Source organism: Triturus cristatus, chromosome 4_1 (assembly GCF_964204655.1).
Source record: "Triturus cristatus chromosome 4_1, aTriCri1.1, whole genome shotgun sequence".
Classification (NCBI taxonomy): Eukaryota; Metazoa; Chordata; class Amphibia; order Caudata; family Salamandridae; genus Triturus; species Triturus cristatus.
In genome coordinates this window covers 1,294,344,993-1,294,362,753 of record NC_140585.1, presented here as the reverse complement: position 1 = coordinate 1,294,362,753, position 17,761 = coordinate 1,294,344,993, and the positions used below count along the sequence as shown (strand labels likewise).

The window sequence follows — 17,761 nt, the reverse complement described above, 5'->3', positions numbered from 1 at the left end:
CGAAGAAGATAGTCAACAAAGCACGTAAAAGAGCCCGCAATACACCTCGGGAGGCACTATTAGAAAGGAATACAAGAGAAGCAGGTGATTGTTTGCCTGTTGCTATGACATTTGACCCTCTAGCCTCAAAGATAAGACAAATAATGAGGAAACATTGGTCGTTGCTGTCCACTGCAGTTTTTAAAATGCCTCAACCCAGATTTGCGTTTAGACGTGCAAATAATTTGAAAGATAAACTAGTGCATACACGACCACAACAGAAACCAAGGATAACTACAATGCCGGCTGGACACTACCCTTGCGGCAGTTGCTCTGTGTGTGAATTGACAGAGAAAACCAATAGTGTGCATTTAAATAGTGGTAAAACATGGTATCTAAACAAATTCTCTAACTGTAACACAGTAAATGTAATATACAGACTCACTTGTCAGTGTGGATTACAATATATTGGTCAAACATCCAGGAAAGTAAAGGTACGGATCCAAGACCACCTGAGCACCATCAAAACAGGCAAGCTTACTACGCGTCTGGTGCAACATTTTTGTGAATTTAAACATGACCCGCAAGCTCTGAAATGGGTTGTCTCGGAGAGGATGGTAGCGAGTAATGACAGCATAGAGAGAGTATTGGCATCGAAGGAAGCATGTTGAATCTTTTCTGAAAAGGTGGATCAAACAGGATTAAACTACCACATTAAATGGAACAAAGTTAGTAGACAGTAGGGCCCTACGACTGCCTTCTGCAAATTATCTGGGTGGTAAATAATGTATGACATGTGGAATATACACAGACCTTCCACTTGATCACAGTAGTGCTCTGGGGAAGAATGCCACAATACCGGGCGAACAGGCTAGTGATAATTGGCAGAATGGGTCTTATTGCTGTAATTGATGGGTTACACTAGGAATAGCTTCCATATATGGGCAGCGGGCAGTAAACAATATCACATTTTATTTTAAACGCTGAGCAAAACACACACCTGAGAAGGGCTGACTGGGTTGTGTTGAAGTATTCGATGAGCTGTATTGAGAAGAGGTTCCATGCACGAGCAGTGGGTGGTTAACAATATTAAATATCATCGGGTATTTTAAATGCTGAGTGAAATACACATTTGAGAAGGATTTAACTATCAGAGTGCAGCCGGCAACGTGAGCATTTATTAGCACATTTTATTTGAATGAATGCACTTTTCACGGCATTTCGAAATGGCCGCCGTGTTGAGGATGAAGAATCATGTGATCCGCTCTTCCCCTCCGGATCACATGAGTTAAACGTAACGAGCGCGCAGATGCACTGAGAGTATTTTTACTCTCACTTTCTGATACGGGTTGTTGCAGGGATGAGACGCGGCTCAGTATAGAAGTGGTTGCGGTAAGAGTATGCGTGTGGGTTACGAATGCCGCTTTTTCGGCAAGGCGGGACCATTGAAATGTTGCCCGCTGGGTTGGATAAGTTGTGTCCAGGGGGCTACGAATGCCGCACTTTGTAGTAAGAGTGTGTGTGGTGGTTACAAATGCCGCTTTATCAGCAAGACGAGGTCATTGGAGTGGCGCCTCTGGGTCTGGATAAGGTGTGTCTAGATGGCTACGAGTGCCGCATTCTCCGCAAGGAAAGGTCATTGGAGTGGTATTCCCTGGTTATGATGAGCAGTGTCTATGCACTTTTGTAAACCCCATATAGTTACGTTTTTTAGGGTTGAGTTTACATGCTAGCACACTGAAGTAGGACGAGTAGTCCAAGGCTTTTTGAATTCCAGGCAGGACGTAATACATAAAAGCGGCCGGTGTGTGATTAAATGTGGATATGGAGTATCGATTTACATATAGCGAGAAGTAACAGTGACTAGACATCCTAAAGCGATACGATATGTGACTGAATTTTGACATTTAAATAATGAATGGACAACGATAGGAAATGAATGGTATATGTTCCCTGAAGGATCATGATTCAATGTTAAAATATTATTTCCACAGGTTGAACGTTAGGCAACTGCAGTGCTATTCAAAGAGTGTTGAACACAACCCCTGTTGGCTTGGTGGAGGCTGGTATGAGTGCCCTCAGCCTTTACCTAATAAATATACTCTATACTAATGAGTGATTGATATACAACATATTTGACTATGAATATATCTGGTTGGTCAGTTCTTTAGTATTAAGACAGAAACTGCTGTTTTCCTTTTTCAACAGCCTATCTGCAACATAAAAGTAATTGTCCAGTGAGGTGAGTGATCGAAACCCCACACATTGACAAATTTGCCACAACATAAGTAAATGGCAATGAAACATGTTGGCCTTCTTGGAAAAGGTTAGCAACATGCAGTGCTTTTAACTTGAGTAAGCTCACAATTGCGAATAAAGAGGGAGACCCAACAGTGAGTCTTAACTCAATTTTAAAATTGCTTGGAACACACGGTTCTTTGCAAAACACAGGGGTTTTTTGGGACAGCTAATTCTTTTCCCTTTTTCTGGCCTTTCTTCTCTTCACTGGACACCATTTTCTTTGTTTCTGTGATTGGGCAACCGATGATGATATTCGTGGGCATACTGGCGAGAACCGACTGGTAGCCTCCCTGGTGTTGCATACGTGAGGTGCCCTCTCACTCTTTCACTTATTTTCTAAGTGTCCTTTACTCACATGTTGCGGGGGAGGACTTACATTGCTGCCGATTGACTGTTTGCAGTTTTCTGTCTAAAAACCTCAGATTTGAGAGCTCTAGGACTACAGTACATTGGACAAGGTTCCAGAGAACGGGTGGAGATAGGTCCTAAGAAAGAAGAATTGTTGGCTCTCTACTAGCCAGGCCTTTATTGTTTTGATGAATTGTGAGAGAAGTGCGGCCTGGCGTATTCCCTCTACAGCTCCTTGCTGTGAAGAGTCTTGACCATTTTATCAGCTTTGGTTGAACTTATCAATGCCTCGTTCCGTACAGGCATTGTACCCCCTCTGTGGAAAAGGGCAGTGGTCAGGGCCCTGCTGAAGAAGCCTAACCTGGACCCGGAAGACTGTTCGAATTACAGACCCATATCCCTGCTTCCTGGTGTTTGTAAAATAGCCGAGAAGCATGTAAATTCTGTGCTATCTAACTTCCTTGAAAAGAACGGTTTGTTGCACTCATCTCAGACCGGCTTCAGGGCGCAACAGGGCACTGAGACCGCGCTCCTGTCGGTTGTGGAGGAATCCAGGAAGATCCTAGATAACGGAGGCTGCGCTGCAATTATCTTATTAGACCTCAGCGCAGCCTTTGACACGGTTAACCACTCACTCCTGATCAACCGACTCCAAGGCATTGGGGTTGGGGGTGCTGTATTGAAATGGCTTTGGTCTTTTTTAAAAGACAGAGTTTTCTCCGTCTTTGTGGACGACTGCATCTCTGACCCAGTAGCTCTTTCTTGCGGAGTCCCTCAGAGCTCAGCATTAAGCCCCACCTTGTTCAACGTCTACCTGAGTTCATTGGCAAGTATTGTCACCCCATTTCGGGTGCAAATTGTAACCTATGCGGATGATACTCAGTTAGTCGTCTCTCTGAACAATAATGACAACTCAGTAGGGGCTCTTACGGCTTGCCTGGAAAGAGTGGCTAGCTGGATGGAGGCCTCCTACTTGAAGCTCAATGGAGCAAAAACTGAGGTTATGCTTCTTGGTAAGGCAACCCCTATGACCATTGATTCTTGGTGGCCGGTTAGCCTTGGACCCTCACCCACCCCAAAAAAATCTATAAAAAGTCTAGGAATCGTGTTAGATGCCAACCTTGACTTTAAGGAACAGGCGCGGAAAGTCGCAGGTACTTGTTACGGTCTTCTTCGGATGATTAGGAGGATCCTTCCCATGCTCCCTTTTCTGGCTAGAAGACTGCTGGTACAGGCGCTTATCCTGTCAAGGTTGGACTACGCGAATGCCATATATCTTGGAGCCCCGTTGTCTACTATCAAAGTTATGCAGACGGTACAAAACTGCGCAGGCCGTCTACTGTTGAATATTCCGAAACGCCTATCAGTCAGATCGGAGTTATCCTCACTACATTGGCTCCCCATTCAGGAGAGGATCCAATTTAAATCTATGTGCATCATACATAAATATCTGACTGGGAAAGGATCTAGGCTGGTCGAGGCTATGGTTCACCCCTATCAACCACAAAGAACTTTAAGATCAGAGGTCAAACACTTGCTATTAGTTCCTTAAGTAAAACGCACCAGATGTGGAGGCCGTATGTTCTCCCATTGTGGTGCAAAACTCTGGAATATGGCTCCCTTGCATATCCGGTCCCAAACTAACCACGGCCACTTCCGTAAACAGCTAAAAACCTTACTTTTCCCGTGAACTGTTACGAGTGGTTAGAGTGTCTTTTAGCGCGGGGATGCCCTCGGGTAACCAGGCGCTCTATATATGCTTCTTCATTCATTCATTCATTGTAGACCATGCAAGAAACTTCCCAATTTTTGGCTCTCTTCATAAATTTGTTGTTGATGAGCCATAAGGCTACTTAATTCTTTGATTTAAAAAAATTGTGTATTATTTGTTTTGCTATAGCTAGCTCTTCTTTACTTGCTTCAGAATTGCCTATAACATTTGCATATTGGTTGCCTTATCTAGAGCACTCTGTAATGCATGTACCTGTGTGTTATGTTCTTTATTTTTATAAACATGATGGCTATTACATGGCCATCATTGCTAAATTATGTATTTGAGTTAATGGCTTTATGTCATCGGTGACAGGGCCGTAATAGCTAACCAGGTTCAGTATGTTTCCCTTAATTGCTACTTTTACTCATAACCAATGTCCCTTACTATCCCTAAAAGCATCACTGATTTGCCAGTCCACTGTATTGGCCAGAAGAATAGGTACTCATCTTATGGCTGCCCCTGCCGAGTCAAAAAAAGCAGGTGAATATTTTTGGAGACTGAAGGATTTGGGAAGGTTATCTTTAAAATGGGTTTCTAGCAGATCACTTCTGATTTAAATGTTGTTAGCCAATTCACCATTGAGCTTGGATTTTGCTTATTAAGAAATCCATTAACATTACAGGAAATAATATAAATTTTTGGGATCACAGGATCACTAGGACAAATTCTCTTCAACCTAGGAGATATCCCTCTCGCCTTCTGCCTCGTTTGATATAGCTCACCCGGTCTCCCATTAATACTTTTATGATAGACCTCTTAATTATGCATCTGCTAATTTTTCCTCCTGGTGCTCCCCTCAGACACCCCGACCCCAGGTGCACCCCCCATCCAACCTCCCCTTCACCCCCAACCCCGCTCCCTCTGAGGAAGAGGAGAGCCCTAAATCCTCTCCCTCAGCCCTCAGGCGTTGCTGTGCTTTATGCACAGTGGATTGCTTTCAATTTGATCCTTTACTCAACTGGAAGCTACAATATAGCTTCTAGTGATGGTGCCATATGACTATGCTTCCACAGGTTCAAGCATATCCTGATCACCTGGTTCTGAAGGTACTGCAGACTGTCTAAGCAAAAATACATTTGAAAATTCCAAAGAGGTCTTATGATTTAGCAAAACATCTTATTCTAATACAAAGTGGCATAGTAAAAGAAGGGGTCTTAGAGGAAAATGCACTTAATCAGCTCCTAACAGTGCCCAATGAAACTAGTTTTGGCATGTGTTTTCTGATTCAGCCAAGTACGGACACCCGGCAATGTTTTTCTACGTTTCACCTTCCATACCTCCCGAATATTGGGTACACATATTTTGTTTTTTTTCTTGCCAGCTTGCACTTTATCCATATGTATAGCTTGCAAGAGCAGAACATGTCTAGCATGACCCATTGAAACTGGTTGACAGCTCAAATGTAGGCCCTGCCCTAACAACAGTCACTCTTTTTTTAACTCTATTAAAAATAAATTAAACAAGTATTTTGAATGACTTTTGATGGCACACTTCACGTACAGTTTTAACATAGGCACTGTCAAGTGAATTTTGCATAATAAGCATCATTTTATCATTTCAAGTGGAAAGAACAAGGAAGTGAAATCATATTGGTTCTATAAAATAAAAGAAGTGAAACTCTGAAGTCAGGAGAAAGAGTTGAAGTCACAAGTCAGTTCTTTTTTATGTTTGGTTCTCATAGACAGCCTTTAGTATGTTCTGTCTGATTATTCACTCAAAGACATTGCAACAGTAGAAAAATAAAAGTTGTTTTTCCTTTGTTTTTACATCGCCAGACGTAAGCTTTCACTTCCTCTGTGTTCTCCACTTTGACCGGGTCTCTAAAAGCTTCAGCTTACCATCTTAATGGATAGTGGCATTCTTCATCTCAAGCATCTTTTTTACGGCTAGTAGCTGCTGTCCAGAAGGGTTGACGTTTTTCTTTTATCTTCAGCTGTTCAAACTTGGTTGCATTTTGTAGGAAATAAGGGGCATATTTACAAATCCCTATCACCAAAGTAACGTCACTTTTAAAGATGTTCCTGTGGCGATACGGGCTTTGCCTTATTTACGGTGTTAAACCACTTGACAGGGCTTAATCCAGCCTTTCAAATAAGGCACCCTTTCACTGGTGTGTAATCGGTGTTGTCGGTGTTCCACCGCAGCATCCATTGATTTTGACGCTGCCCTCTATTTACAAGGGTGGCATAAATATGGGGCAGCACCATAAATAAGACCAAAAAAATCCTGGTCTTAACATAGCGCAATGAGGAGAAATACTGTATTTCTCCTCCTGTTTGCTGTTACTCAATCATTTTAAAAATGACGAGTTGCAACTTCTATGTGTGCGGCACAGAGCAGCACACATAGAAGTTGCAAATCGCCATAAAAGATTGTTTATCTGCAGGAAGGGACACCTTCCTGTACATAAACAATCATTCCCAAAATGGAGACCCCTTTGCACTATGGTGCAAGGGAGCCTGCGTTGGTGCTAAGCAGCTGGAATTAGCACCAGCGCAGGGGGAAACGCAGAGCTGCACCGCATTGTTTTCAATACGGTGCAGCCATGCATTGCGAAAGTGGCTGAGTGCGGCGTTAAGCCAAAAAGGCTAACGCCGCACTCTGCTACTTCCCTTGTAAATATACCGCTAAGTGAGAGAAAGAGAGAGGTTAAATTCTAAACAAGACTCTGAGTTGTCATTATTGACTCGCAGCACAGGGCAGCGTGATATTGCTTTCGCATTAAGACACCTGGGTGACATAGGAACTGTGCCATATTTTTGTAGCAGTAAGCCAAATTATGTGGAGGAACTTTAACCTGGAGAATGTTTCCAATCACCACTGAGATGAATGTTTAAAAATTGCTGCAGACTCACTGAATGAAGAGAGAAGAATAGAGAAGAAGAAAAGAAAGAACGCAGTCTATTAATGGCTGATAGTATTCTCATCTGCCTGGTAAAAGATTCGGGAGATTAGATTCCAGTTTTGCTTTCCATCTCTGGATATTAAAGCTGCTCCCAGTACTAGGGAGCTACTTTCTTCTTGACCCACAAGGAAAAAGAAGTCCAGGTTTTCCTATGTTGATCATGTCTGCTCTTGGAACTTTTCATCTGAGAATGGGAAAGAAAGGATGAAATTAACAGGAAAGAACGAGATGAACTTTAATCACTTGGCCACATGCCTTGGTGTCGAAGACGGAAAGAAGCTATAGAACTTTTAATAAAGGTGCCCTTCTTACCTTAATAGGCATGTGGGCTATGTGTCATTTTTATGGTTTGGCCTTTTGTGAGTGTTTAACTTCGAAATTTGTGGCTATCTTACGAATATGAAAAAAAAGATATCTAGCTTTGTGAAGTCCTGCTTGGCCTCATCCTCCTTTCTTCACCCTACTGAAGATTTCGAACCTCCTGAAATGTTTCAAAGGCAAAAGATAAAACTTTAAACTGGGGTGAACAGGATGTATATAGGATACCTTCCACAGTTGTAAGCCTGAATGCCCATCTCCCAAAAACATTCAATGACTGAATTGCTATCATGGATCCTCACCTAGGGAATGGCTCTTACAAGCCAATTATACCATGTATTTCAGCTTTTTTCTCCTCTGTGGATTAAAAATCACTTAATATCTCAAACTTAGAGTTGAAATCTCTTAAAGTAAGGACACTGGACACAACATTTTTCATACACTTCTTCTTTGAATGGCAATGCATAGCTTCCACTAGTACTGAAATGTTCATTAGCTTTATTTAATCAGCTAAAAAAAAACTGTTAGGGTTAAGGGGGAGATCCTCTGGAAAATATGCTGAAGAGTTGGAATGCCCCTGGATAGACCCATCTCATTGTTCTTGAAATCGAGAGTAACACTAATCCATACAGGTGCCCTCACTGCACTCGAAGCGTGCCAGGTAAGGTGTTTTTTCTTGCCAGGTAAGGTGTTTTTTACAGCAATGTTCTTATAATTAAACTACCACTGTGTGATTATGGGCTCAATTGCAATGTCTATGGAAATTGACATATTAGAAGCTATAATAATTTGATAATCATGCTCTGCTGCTCTATGGGTAAGACTTGCAGTAGTCCGTGAAAACCAGGGCACGTGGCACACTTTGCGGGCATGGTGGATCCACTGGCCAAGAGCTTTGGAGCTTTTATACTGTAATGGCGATGAAGTGTTTCAAACAAAGAGGACAATTGGCACTCTGTTGAATTTTGGCTGCTATTCTCTTTTTGGCACTATAGACTGATTGTCTTTTCCTTATTGTTTGATAGAGCTACAGCCTTAGAGACGCCTTGGGTCAAAGCGTTATTGGCTATATCACATGTGTTTGCTGTCTCTTGGCATACTCTGCACCTGTCTGCAACCTCATACCTGCCTTCATTTATTATTGGAGGGCATCCTGTATCTGGACAATTGTGGCAGTAGGTGGAGGGACCTCTGTTCTCCAGAGATCAATATTTGAACAAGTAGCATACGAATAAGCAGCAATTCTACTTTTTTTAGATGATCCAGAAATATCATTCAACTACATTGTTCTTAGACTATTGGCAGAATCCCTGAACAGCAACATCTAACATTACAGATCCAACATTTATACATATTTTCTGAGAAATAATATCTGTCTTTCTATCCACCTGTTTAAGACAGTTTGGCTCATTTTCCTTGGCCTAAAACATGCACTTTAAACCAACTCTACACTGTGTCATTTGAAATACCCCTCGAGTTTGCTTGCAATTGCCCCCAATAACAAAATGCCTCTGTTTGCATGATCACCCCTAATTAATTATTTCTAATTGGCATATTTAACTTACCTTTAAGGACCCAGTTTAGAGGACAAAGTGTACCGAGGGACTGTAAGGTAAGTGTCACAAGTGGACTCCACCACATTTTGTGCCACCACTTAGGTGACATTTCAAAACATGACGGCGTACCTCCAAGTAGAAACCTGGCAGGGAGGGTTTAAAATGCAAATTTGACCAGTCAAAGTAACATTTTGACAGGCCTAAACCATCCTTTTAAATATTAATCAAACATTTACCCCCAGTCACCTATCTGAGTAAAATTCATCGTTCTTGCCCACCACCACCCCAGTTTGGACCCAACCTTATGCAAATAAGTCTTGACCCAGCTCCTCATGGGAACAGTCCAGCTCGAACTGCCAGGCCAGGTTCAATGGATTAAACCTAGATCTGTGACTTTGGGTAAGCATTTGATTTGTTCAGCATTCTGTCCACCATTTGTTTTTTTGTGCTTTTGTCACCCTAAAGGAGAAGGGTATGCCCAGACGTGCGTGATGTTCTCACTGTACCACTGAATTCAAGCTAGCCTGGTTGATATGGGGTGATACCCCGAAAATCTTCCAGGGTGCTTGTTTCTGGTCCAGGGAGCACCTGTCCTTGCATTTCCCAGACATGAAAATATATAGAAAGATAATGTTGCCTGGGCACTTTAATACCAATAACGCTGGCGCACATGAAGCACCTGCGTTATCTTAAATGCCACATCTAAAAGGTGCGGCACTTTCAGTGCGCCCCCTGATAGCAGCCCTCTGCAGGGGGTAAAGGGGTTCCTATGGACCCCCCAGACATCCCCTTGCAGGCAGGTGCAGTCACTCACTGTACCCATCTGCAAGAAATCACTAATCCCTCTTTAAAGTGCAGGTGGGTTGCGGCCTGCACTTTGAAAACTCCGAGCGGCTTTAACGCAGCCCCTGGTTGTTTCACTCTGGTAACAGAGATCTTCGCCAGGCAGGTGACATTCTCTTTTTATGCTAATCAACCTCCACCAGGAGATTAGAGGTCAGGGCCTCTGCCGACCTGGCAGGCTAGCGGCCCATTCAACAAGCATTGGCATAGCCAATAGGTCTCGCCTTTGGGACCTTATAAGTGTTTAGCCATGCAACAGTTGCATAACAAAATACTTATAAGGTCCCAAAAGTGAGACCTATTGGCTATGCCAAGCAGCCGTGCGGCCACGAAAGTGATCGCGATCAAACATTAAAGCGGCCGTGCGGCCGCAAAAGTGAAAGTATTCACTGTAAAGCGCGGCGCGCGCGCCCGCGCACATGCACTGTAGCTCTAGGCTGGCCTGGTAGCACTTTTTGGAGCCCTCTCAATAAGTCTCGCCAGACCAGCGCATGCGCTGGGTCAGGCGAGACCTAAAAAGGACTAAGGGGCATATTATTAAGAAACGGTGTTAACATTATCACCGCTTTAGCGGCATAAAACTGCCGCTAAAGCGGCGATAATGGGCTTGATAATATGTCCTTGAGAATTCCCATAGAAGCCCATGTTCTGGTGTCAACATGGGCTTCTATTGGAATTCTCTGCGGCATATTATCAAGAGCGATAATTTTAACGCCGTGCTTGTTAATATGCCCCTAAATTAGGCCCCTAATTATGTATTTTATTATTTTATTTCAAGAAAACACTGGATTTGTCTCCTACTTCAAAACCATTCACACATCCAAATTGTCTGCCACGACAATGGTGTGTTTCACCTTTGAATGATTGTCACCAAGTGGTGCAACTTCCCCTTCAACTCAAGCTCGGTCCCCCTGAACATCGCTCAATGATGCTCGATTCCCCGTGTTTTTTCAAACCACCTACACATAGATGCTCATTTTCTGACTGAAAGCAGTCAGTGAATAGATAGGTAAAAACACATTATAATGCTAAATTAGGATAATATAGCTGTAAAAAGATGAAGGGGATCGAAATAATGAAACCCTCTCCTCTCCCTCGTGTCATTGTCCCATAAATAGGTAAGAGAACAGAAAACCAAATAATGTCATTTTATTGTAGCTCCCTCCTTCAGGTTACACTACTCTAACATTAGGCACCCCCTCTGCAGACAGAATAGGCCATGAAAACATTTATAGCTGTATCTAAGAAAGTAAGGGGCATATCAACAAGGGCTTTATCTCTGCTTTTTTGGCTTTAAAAGCCAAAAAAGCAGAGATAAAACTAGCACCCTATCAACAACAGGGTGCTAACATGCAAATTTGCATGTTAGCACCCATTTCCTCTACACTTCCCCTTGCATCTCTAATGAGATGCAAAGGGGGCGTTCCAGAGTAAAATAATAGGAGAAATGTCGCTAAGCGACATTTCTCCTCTTATCAAGAATATCGCTAACCCTGTTAGAGACAAAAAAAGCAGCGCTAACCGCGGTTAACGCTGCTTTTTTACGTCTGGTATTTTTCTGACTTAGCCATGATATCCTATGGAAGGAGCATATCATGGCTAAGTTTGTCTGTCCCTATCAACAAGCTAACGTGAGATTATCGCTGGGTTTCCAGCGATAATCTCACGTTAGCCACTTAGCGTGAGGATTTTTATCGCTATTGAGATAAGCGTTGCTAATAGCACGCTATCTCAGTGATAAAAATCAACGCTAGCCGGCGATAATTATCCTCACTCTGAGAGCGCTGAGCGATAATTATCGCCGGGTGTTGCTGATATGCCCCATAGTACTCGAAGAGTTAATCTAAGACACGGCACCTGCAACAGTTTTGGACGGACTGGTGTCTTCAATAGTTGAAGAGCTAAGCTGTGGCATGTTACCATCTCAGATGGCAGTAAATAGTTCGTTTTCACTGGAACATTAAGGAAATGTGCTGTTTTTCCTGGCAGTATATCAGCATTTGCTGGCATCTTTAAATTAACTAAAGAACAGAACACGACAAATACAGTAAACATAACAATACAGAGTAATAATGCAACTCAAAAATACAACAGCGCAGAAATCACCCCAACACATCACAACCATAATAAAAAACACAAAAACAAAACAAAAATACTCCACCATGACAACATAGCAATGCAACCTAAAAGACAAACATAGCACAAAAACACAGCAAAGTCCCACAAAAAAACCCAATGGCACAACACAAAATAACACTAGCACGCATATATAATAGAATAACGTGGTAACAAAACACAGTACCAAAACAAATACACCAGCATAAAACCCCACAACAATCCAATGTCACATTTTTAGAACAGCACTGCAATGTTCTGCAACATGACATGGCAGAACAGAAGCATATAATCAACAGACGACAGTAACCTTATACCATAATACCAGAGCCAAGGAACACAACCCAACATAATACAGCACATTTGCAAACTCGTGCTGTTGTGCTGTGTTGATGTTTTATTGTGTTTTGTTGGTACGCTATGTGGTATTGGTGGGTTGCAATATTGTTGTATTCATAAACTGCATTTTTCCGTGTCGTGATAATATTGTGTTGTTTTATTGAATTTTCTTGGTGACCAGTGCTTTAAATGGGCCGGCACTTTTCCTAGGACGAAGAGATTACCGGTACTCATGGGACCTGACTTGAACCCAGGCAGGGCTCCCTTCATCCCTCAACTGATACCTCTGCAGCACCTTTAACAAGCACTGCACAGATTTTATTACGGGAGCTTTTGTCATCAGGACCCAGCATGAGCTGCTTTGGAAATCATCAGAGTGGGGGGAGGGGGGGTGTCATCAGTGTGCTTATCTTATCCATTGATCTTTCACAGTGGGGCTGAAAGGGGGCTGTAAAATCAAATGTGTGGCGGCGGGACGCACTGTTCAGGATAGAATATTCAGTGGATAGAACAAAAGAATTGCCTACCACATATGTGAATTGCCTACTTGCCTGCTGCTACTTTCTGTGTGTTTCTGTTGTTGAAAATGTTAGTTATCACTGACCAGCAGCGTTTCATTTAAAAGTGGGTTTATGCTCCAACGGACCCACATGTTAAAGTACCACACACCGAGCTCACGACCTGGTGCTCACATTAAAAGAGGAAACTGTCGCTTTCTATGTGGACAATCAAAGTGACGCTCTTCAAAACCTCATGAATGGAGTGGGTGGGGTGAGAGCACTGATGGAAGAGCAGCATGAAAGAGTCTTAAATAAGCATGCATCCCGAGTTTGTTTTCAGCAGCAGCCATTTCAAGAAGCAGGCAGTTTCAAAGATTCCCAAATATGTTGCATAATGTTTCTAGTCTTGTCCTTGCAGTGATAAACGAAAAAAAATGAAATAAATTCTGTTGCCCTGCGGGAGGTTACTAAATAGAGAGAGTTGCCCTCAAAGTCGATATAGTGTGGGTTTAAAACATATTTGAGGGGTGCAGAATGAAGGCTATTTGGAGCACTGCATTCAAGTGGGAATGTTTTATGGAGAGTGTGTCCTTTCAACAAACTATTTAACTCGAGGAGATAGCTTAGGAAGTGTACATAAAATGGCTCTTCTGCGCGTCAATTCGAAGCCAAGCCCTCAAATGCTTGAACAGTATCCCCTCTTTTATCTGTCCCTCACAAAGCTCCTGTCCCGCGTACAGTGACATTTAAAAATAAGTGTGTAATCCCTTTTCAGAGGTAAAATGTGAAAGACAATGCCACAGACTGACCCACTATTCACTTTAATAGTATCATCAAAAATAATTTGTGTTTGTTGCCCTGTGGTTTTGTAATTTGGCCCTCGATTGCAGCAGTAATTCCAGCGGCTCAGCCCCACTGCAATGTCTAGGGCATTTTAAAAGCCCAGAGTCAAGCCACGGTGCAGCCATTCTGTTGGCTTCGTTTGACCAGTGGCCCTTGATCAGCCATTTCTGATGGCACAACTGCTGCTTCTCCCCTCTCACCACAAGCACAGCATGAAAATGACGTGGTGCCCGAGCCTCACTTTTAAGGATGTTGTGGTTCACACCCCAGAAATGCACTGATATGGGCCAGGTCCCACTGTTCACACTAGACGTAACAACAACACTTGAAAGCTGGAATTTATTTAATGCATTTTTAATCTACATATATTTACTTCCTTTATGCATCTATACACTTTCCTTGAAATTGGATCTATACATTTATTACTTTTCTGGTAATTCAGCTTATCCAATGCACTACCCTATTTCTCACTCTATACCTCACTCAATATATCTTCTACCTCAACTCTGACTCATCTCAAACCTCTTTCCACTAGTCTTTCCAATGCACTACCCTATTTCTCACTCTATACCTCTATCAATATATCCTCTACCGCCACTCTCTCATTCATCACAAACACCATACCACTACTATGATCCCTAAAATAACCCTTTCTAGACTCTTCCCTACACCACCCCTCCTTGCATCATCTCATGCCTCTTTTACTATACCGATACCCCAAAACAAGCCTCTCTAAACCCCTCTCTCAGACTCTTCCCCTCCACATCCCTATTACTCATTCCAAGCCTCCTCCTACTGCTATGACCTCCAAAAAAAAGTCTAAATCCTTCCCTCTTCTATCCCTCCACTATCCTTTTCGATCCAAATAATAGACTAACATGTCTACTCACATTTCACTAAACTAATCCTTTATAGGTTCCAGAGTAGCGCGCTACTCGCCAAAAAAAGCGCTTCAACACCCCATCAGGGGTAACAAGTGCTATATAAATACAAACATTTTCCCCTCTTCTATCCCTTCGCTATCCTTCTCAATCCAAATAACTGACTAACATATACACCACTCAAATTATTTTCATATTCAATACACTAATTCAACACTAATCCTTTATGGGTTCCGGAGTAGCGTGCTACTCACAGAAAAAGCAATTTGACGCCTCGTATGGGGTAGTATGCGCTATATAAATGCAATTACATTACAATACAATACTTGCATATGTAAATTAAAAGGGATCTTGTTACCGAACGCGCTGATCCTTATTTTATCGACGTTGTCGGTCCAGTGAAAAATGTGAAATGCTCTTTAAACAGAGATGTTTGCAGCCAGTGTTAAACCACGTGGGCCTACATGCCAAATGTATGTAAATGGCTGTATTTTTTTCAAAAGCCAGTAAATGTGTTGCATGGCTAGGTATGTGCGTGTTCTTCACACTCATGGTTGCAATTTATTGCACACTGTGATCGAATGCCAAAAGCAGGAAAACATAAATGTTTTATTTTTTGTGCGCTCCAAGGTGATTGCCTGTACAAGTTACGTGGAACAAGCACAGAAAACATATTCAATTTGCAATAAGCCCCATCTGCTAACCAGGACTTCACGTCATTGGCCATATTTTGATTCAGAAAGACCATCTTGCCATTTATAATGTGATTTGAAAGCCTATTCCCTTTCTTTTTAATATTTATTTCATCCACAAATGCAAAAATGCATTTGGCATTTAGTATAGTAAGTATATGAGGCATATAATATCAATTATTAGCTGAATTAACACACCTGGGATCATGGTGTGCATTTTTATTACAAACAGGGCAGCCATATGCAGCGTGTTTACTCCTTCCACCACTCTTTTTCAACCACATAAATTGAATGTTGAAAGGTTGAGCCACCAACAGCAATATTGCTAGTGTCTGTGTGTCAGCACTTCTCATCCAGTGGGAGGGAGGGGAGAGAGGGGGGGGAGAGAGAGAGAGAGAGAGAGAGAGAGAGAGAGAGAGAGAGAGGGAGGAGGGAGGGAGGGAGGGAGATCCTGCTCACTCAAGTTATACAAAGTATGTCTCTTCGAAAGCAACTCTGGTTTCCAGGTTGACAAAAACACCCACTAGTAGCGAGAATGAAAATAGTGCCAGATGAATGCCTCGCTTTTTGCAGGTGCGCATTCACCAATCGTGAGAACCAGGGGTCCTTCCCATAAGCTCGGGTCATCATAAGTAACAATAAAGTGGATAACACTGGAGGTTAATGCACTTGCTAGAAAGATCTGTGTACATTCTAACCAAGGGTTCAACTTACCATAAAAGTGCACAGGGGATCAATGTGTCTGCCGGAAAGCACAGCATGCAACATGTAAGTCACAGATTCGTTTTTTGTGTGTGTAGATAGCTTAGTTGATTGCTGTTTTTGTTGCATAGAGCCTTGTGTTACCTGCAGGTCAAAAGTTAACATCCCTGTAATGTAGCTCGGTGAGTTATGACCCTGCAGCAAGAACCTGCTTGCAAACAAGAAGGCATATATTTAGAAACTTGCTGTTTTTTCCTCAGTCTTTTCTTATTTTAGGAATGCTAAAAAAGGCTACTTTGGGCAGTAATAAACGCTTATTTGTAAGTGCCAAATATATAGTTATTATTGAGATAACTAATGGACAGATACATCCGACATTCTAACAATGCATGCAGATTTCGTGCATACAACCTTGGCAAAGTCAAAAAGCTAACCCGGCCTCTTGTTCCACCTTAGCACCTCCCTAAACTCCGCCCAGTACTCCTTTTGGTGAGTACCTGCACTTATTTATTTCCATTTAAAGCACTGTTGGTGACCCCTATTGTGTTGCTGTGTTGCATACTCAGCTAATTTTCATTGTTGTTGTTATGTGGTGCTGGTGTGGTTCACTGCTCTTATTTTGATGTGTTCTTTCAATTGGGCGTTTTAGCGCTGCTTTGTTTCTGTACTTTCGCTGTCATCAACTGCAATCTGCTTTCTTTAATTAGCATACATGTTCTTGTCCCTCATGGCCCTTATCCTCAGACCACATCTCCGCCATTTTTGGACAGGAGGATGCAGCTCATAATCCTTGGACTGATGCACAAACATTTGCATGGCATTGACCTAGTTATGCTGACGTTTTTGCAAACCAAGATCGAGCGGCAGGGCTTTTTCCATGACTGCTGCCAAGCTGCGGTCTTCCATGCCCAGCCCTATGCAAATAATGACTGGCCAGTTCCAGTTTTGCAAAGGACTGCATACGTAGCTCTACCTCTGGCTTCCCTAATTCCACTGTCCAGATTCTGTCCTTTTATGACAGTGCTGCGCAACTGACCCCATGATTTGCAAGCAGACTCATTTTAAACCATTGTTAGAACTCATCATTACAAGCTGCTCGGAGCATTTTGATATGACTGCCCAGAAGCCACAATGCCTTTTTTCATACCTACATGCTGAAAAAAAAGGGATACAAATGCACACAGTGCTGAGAAACAAACAATCACCTACATGCACGCTGAGCAGTGATACCAGGCCCAAATCCAGATACTGCTGAGAAAAATCCTAGGATCTCTAGCCATGCAATACTCTGAGGCCAGGGTCCATAGTCCCACTTTGCTGAGGTGTCATAGTCCATGTCCATGTTCAGGGTCAGGGTCAAAGACATTAGAGCCACATGCCTGAGAGGGAAACCAGCATATCCTCATACTGCTGAGATGACACATTAAAAACTTCTACTGTCCAGTCACAGGATGCTAAGTGGCCAGATATATGGATGTGTTATGCAAGTGCACATACAGAGTGTGTGCGATTCCATCGCTGTGTACATTCAAATTGGCTTATGTGCCACTAAGCCACCTGTGCTCCACAGCAGTGTACCCGGTCAGTGGAATTACTGGCACTTTTCCTATTGTGTTGTACCCACAACAAGAATAATTGACAAGTTTGTTATCAGTTTCGCTCTTC

At 42.5% G+C, this 17,761-nt stretch overlaps 1 protein-coding gene across 2 annotated transcripts in view; it reads left to right on the top strand.

Moving 5' to 3' along the window:
• RGS18 (regulator of G protein signaling 18) overlaps positions 1 to 17,761 on the top strand; it is a 245,221-nt gene that overhangs the window by 35,711 nt on the left and 191,749 nt on the right. The window contains exon 2 of one of the 2 annotated variants that reach the window (XM_085654806.1): positions 16,553 to 16,585. The exons of the other annotated variant lie outside the window; for it this stretch is intronic. Coding sequence (XP_085510932.1) covers positions 16,553 to 16,585 — 33 coding nt within the window. The remainder of the gene's footprint in view (positions 1 to 16,552; positions 16,586 to 17,761) is intronic. 2 annotated transcript variants of the gene reach the window in all.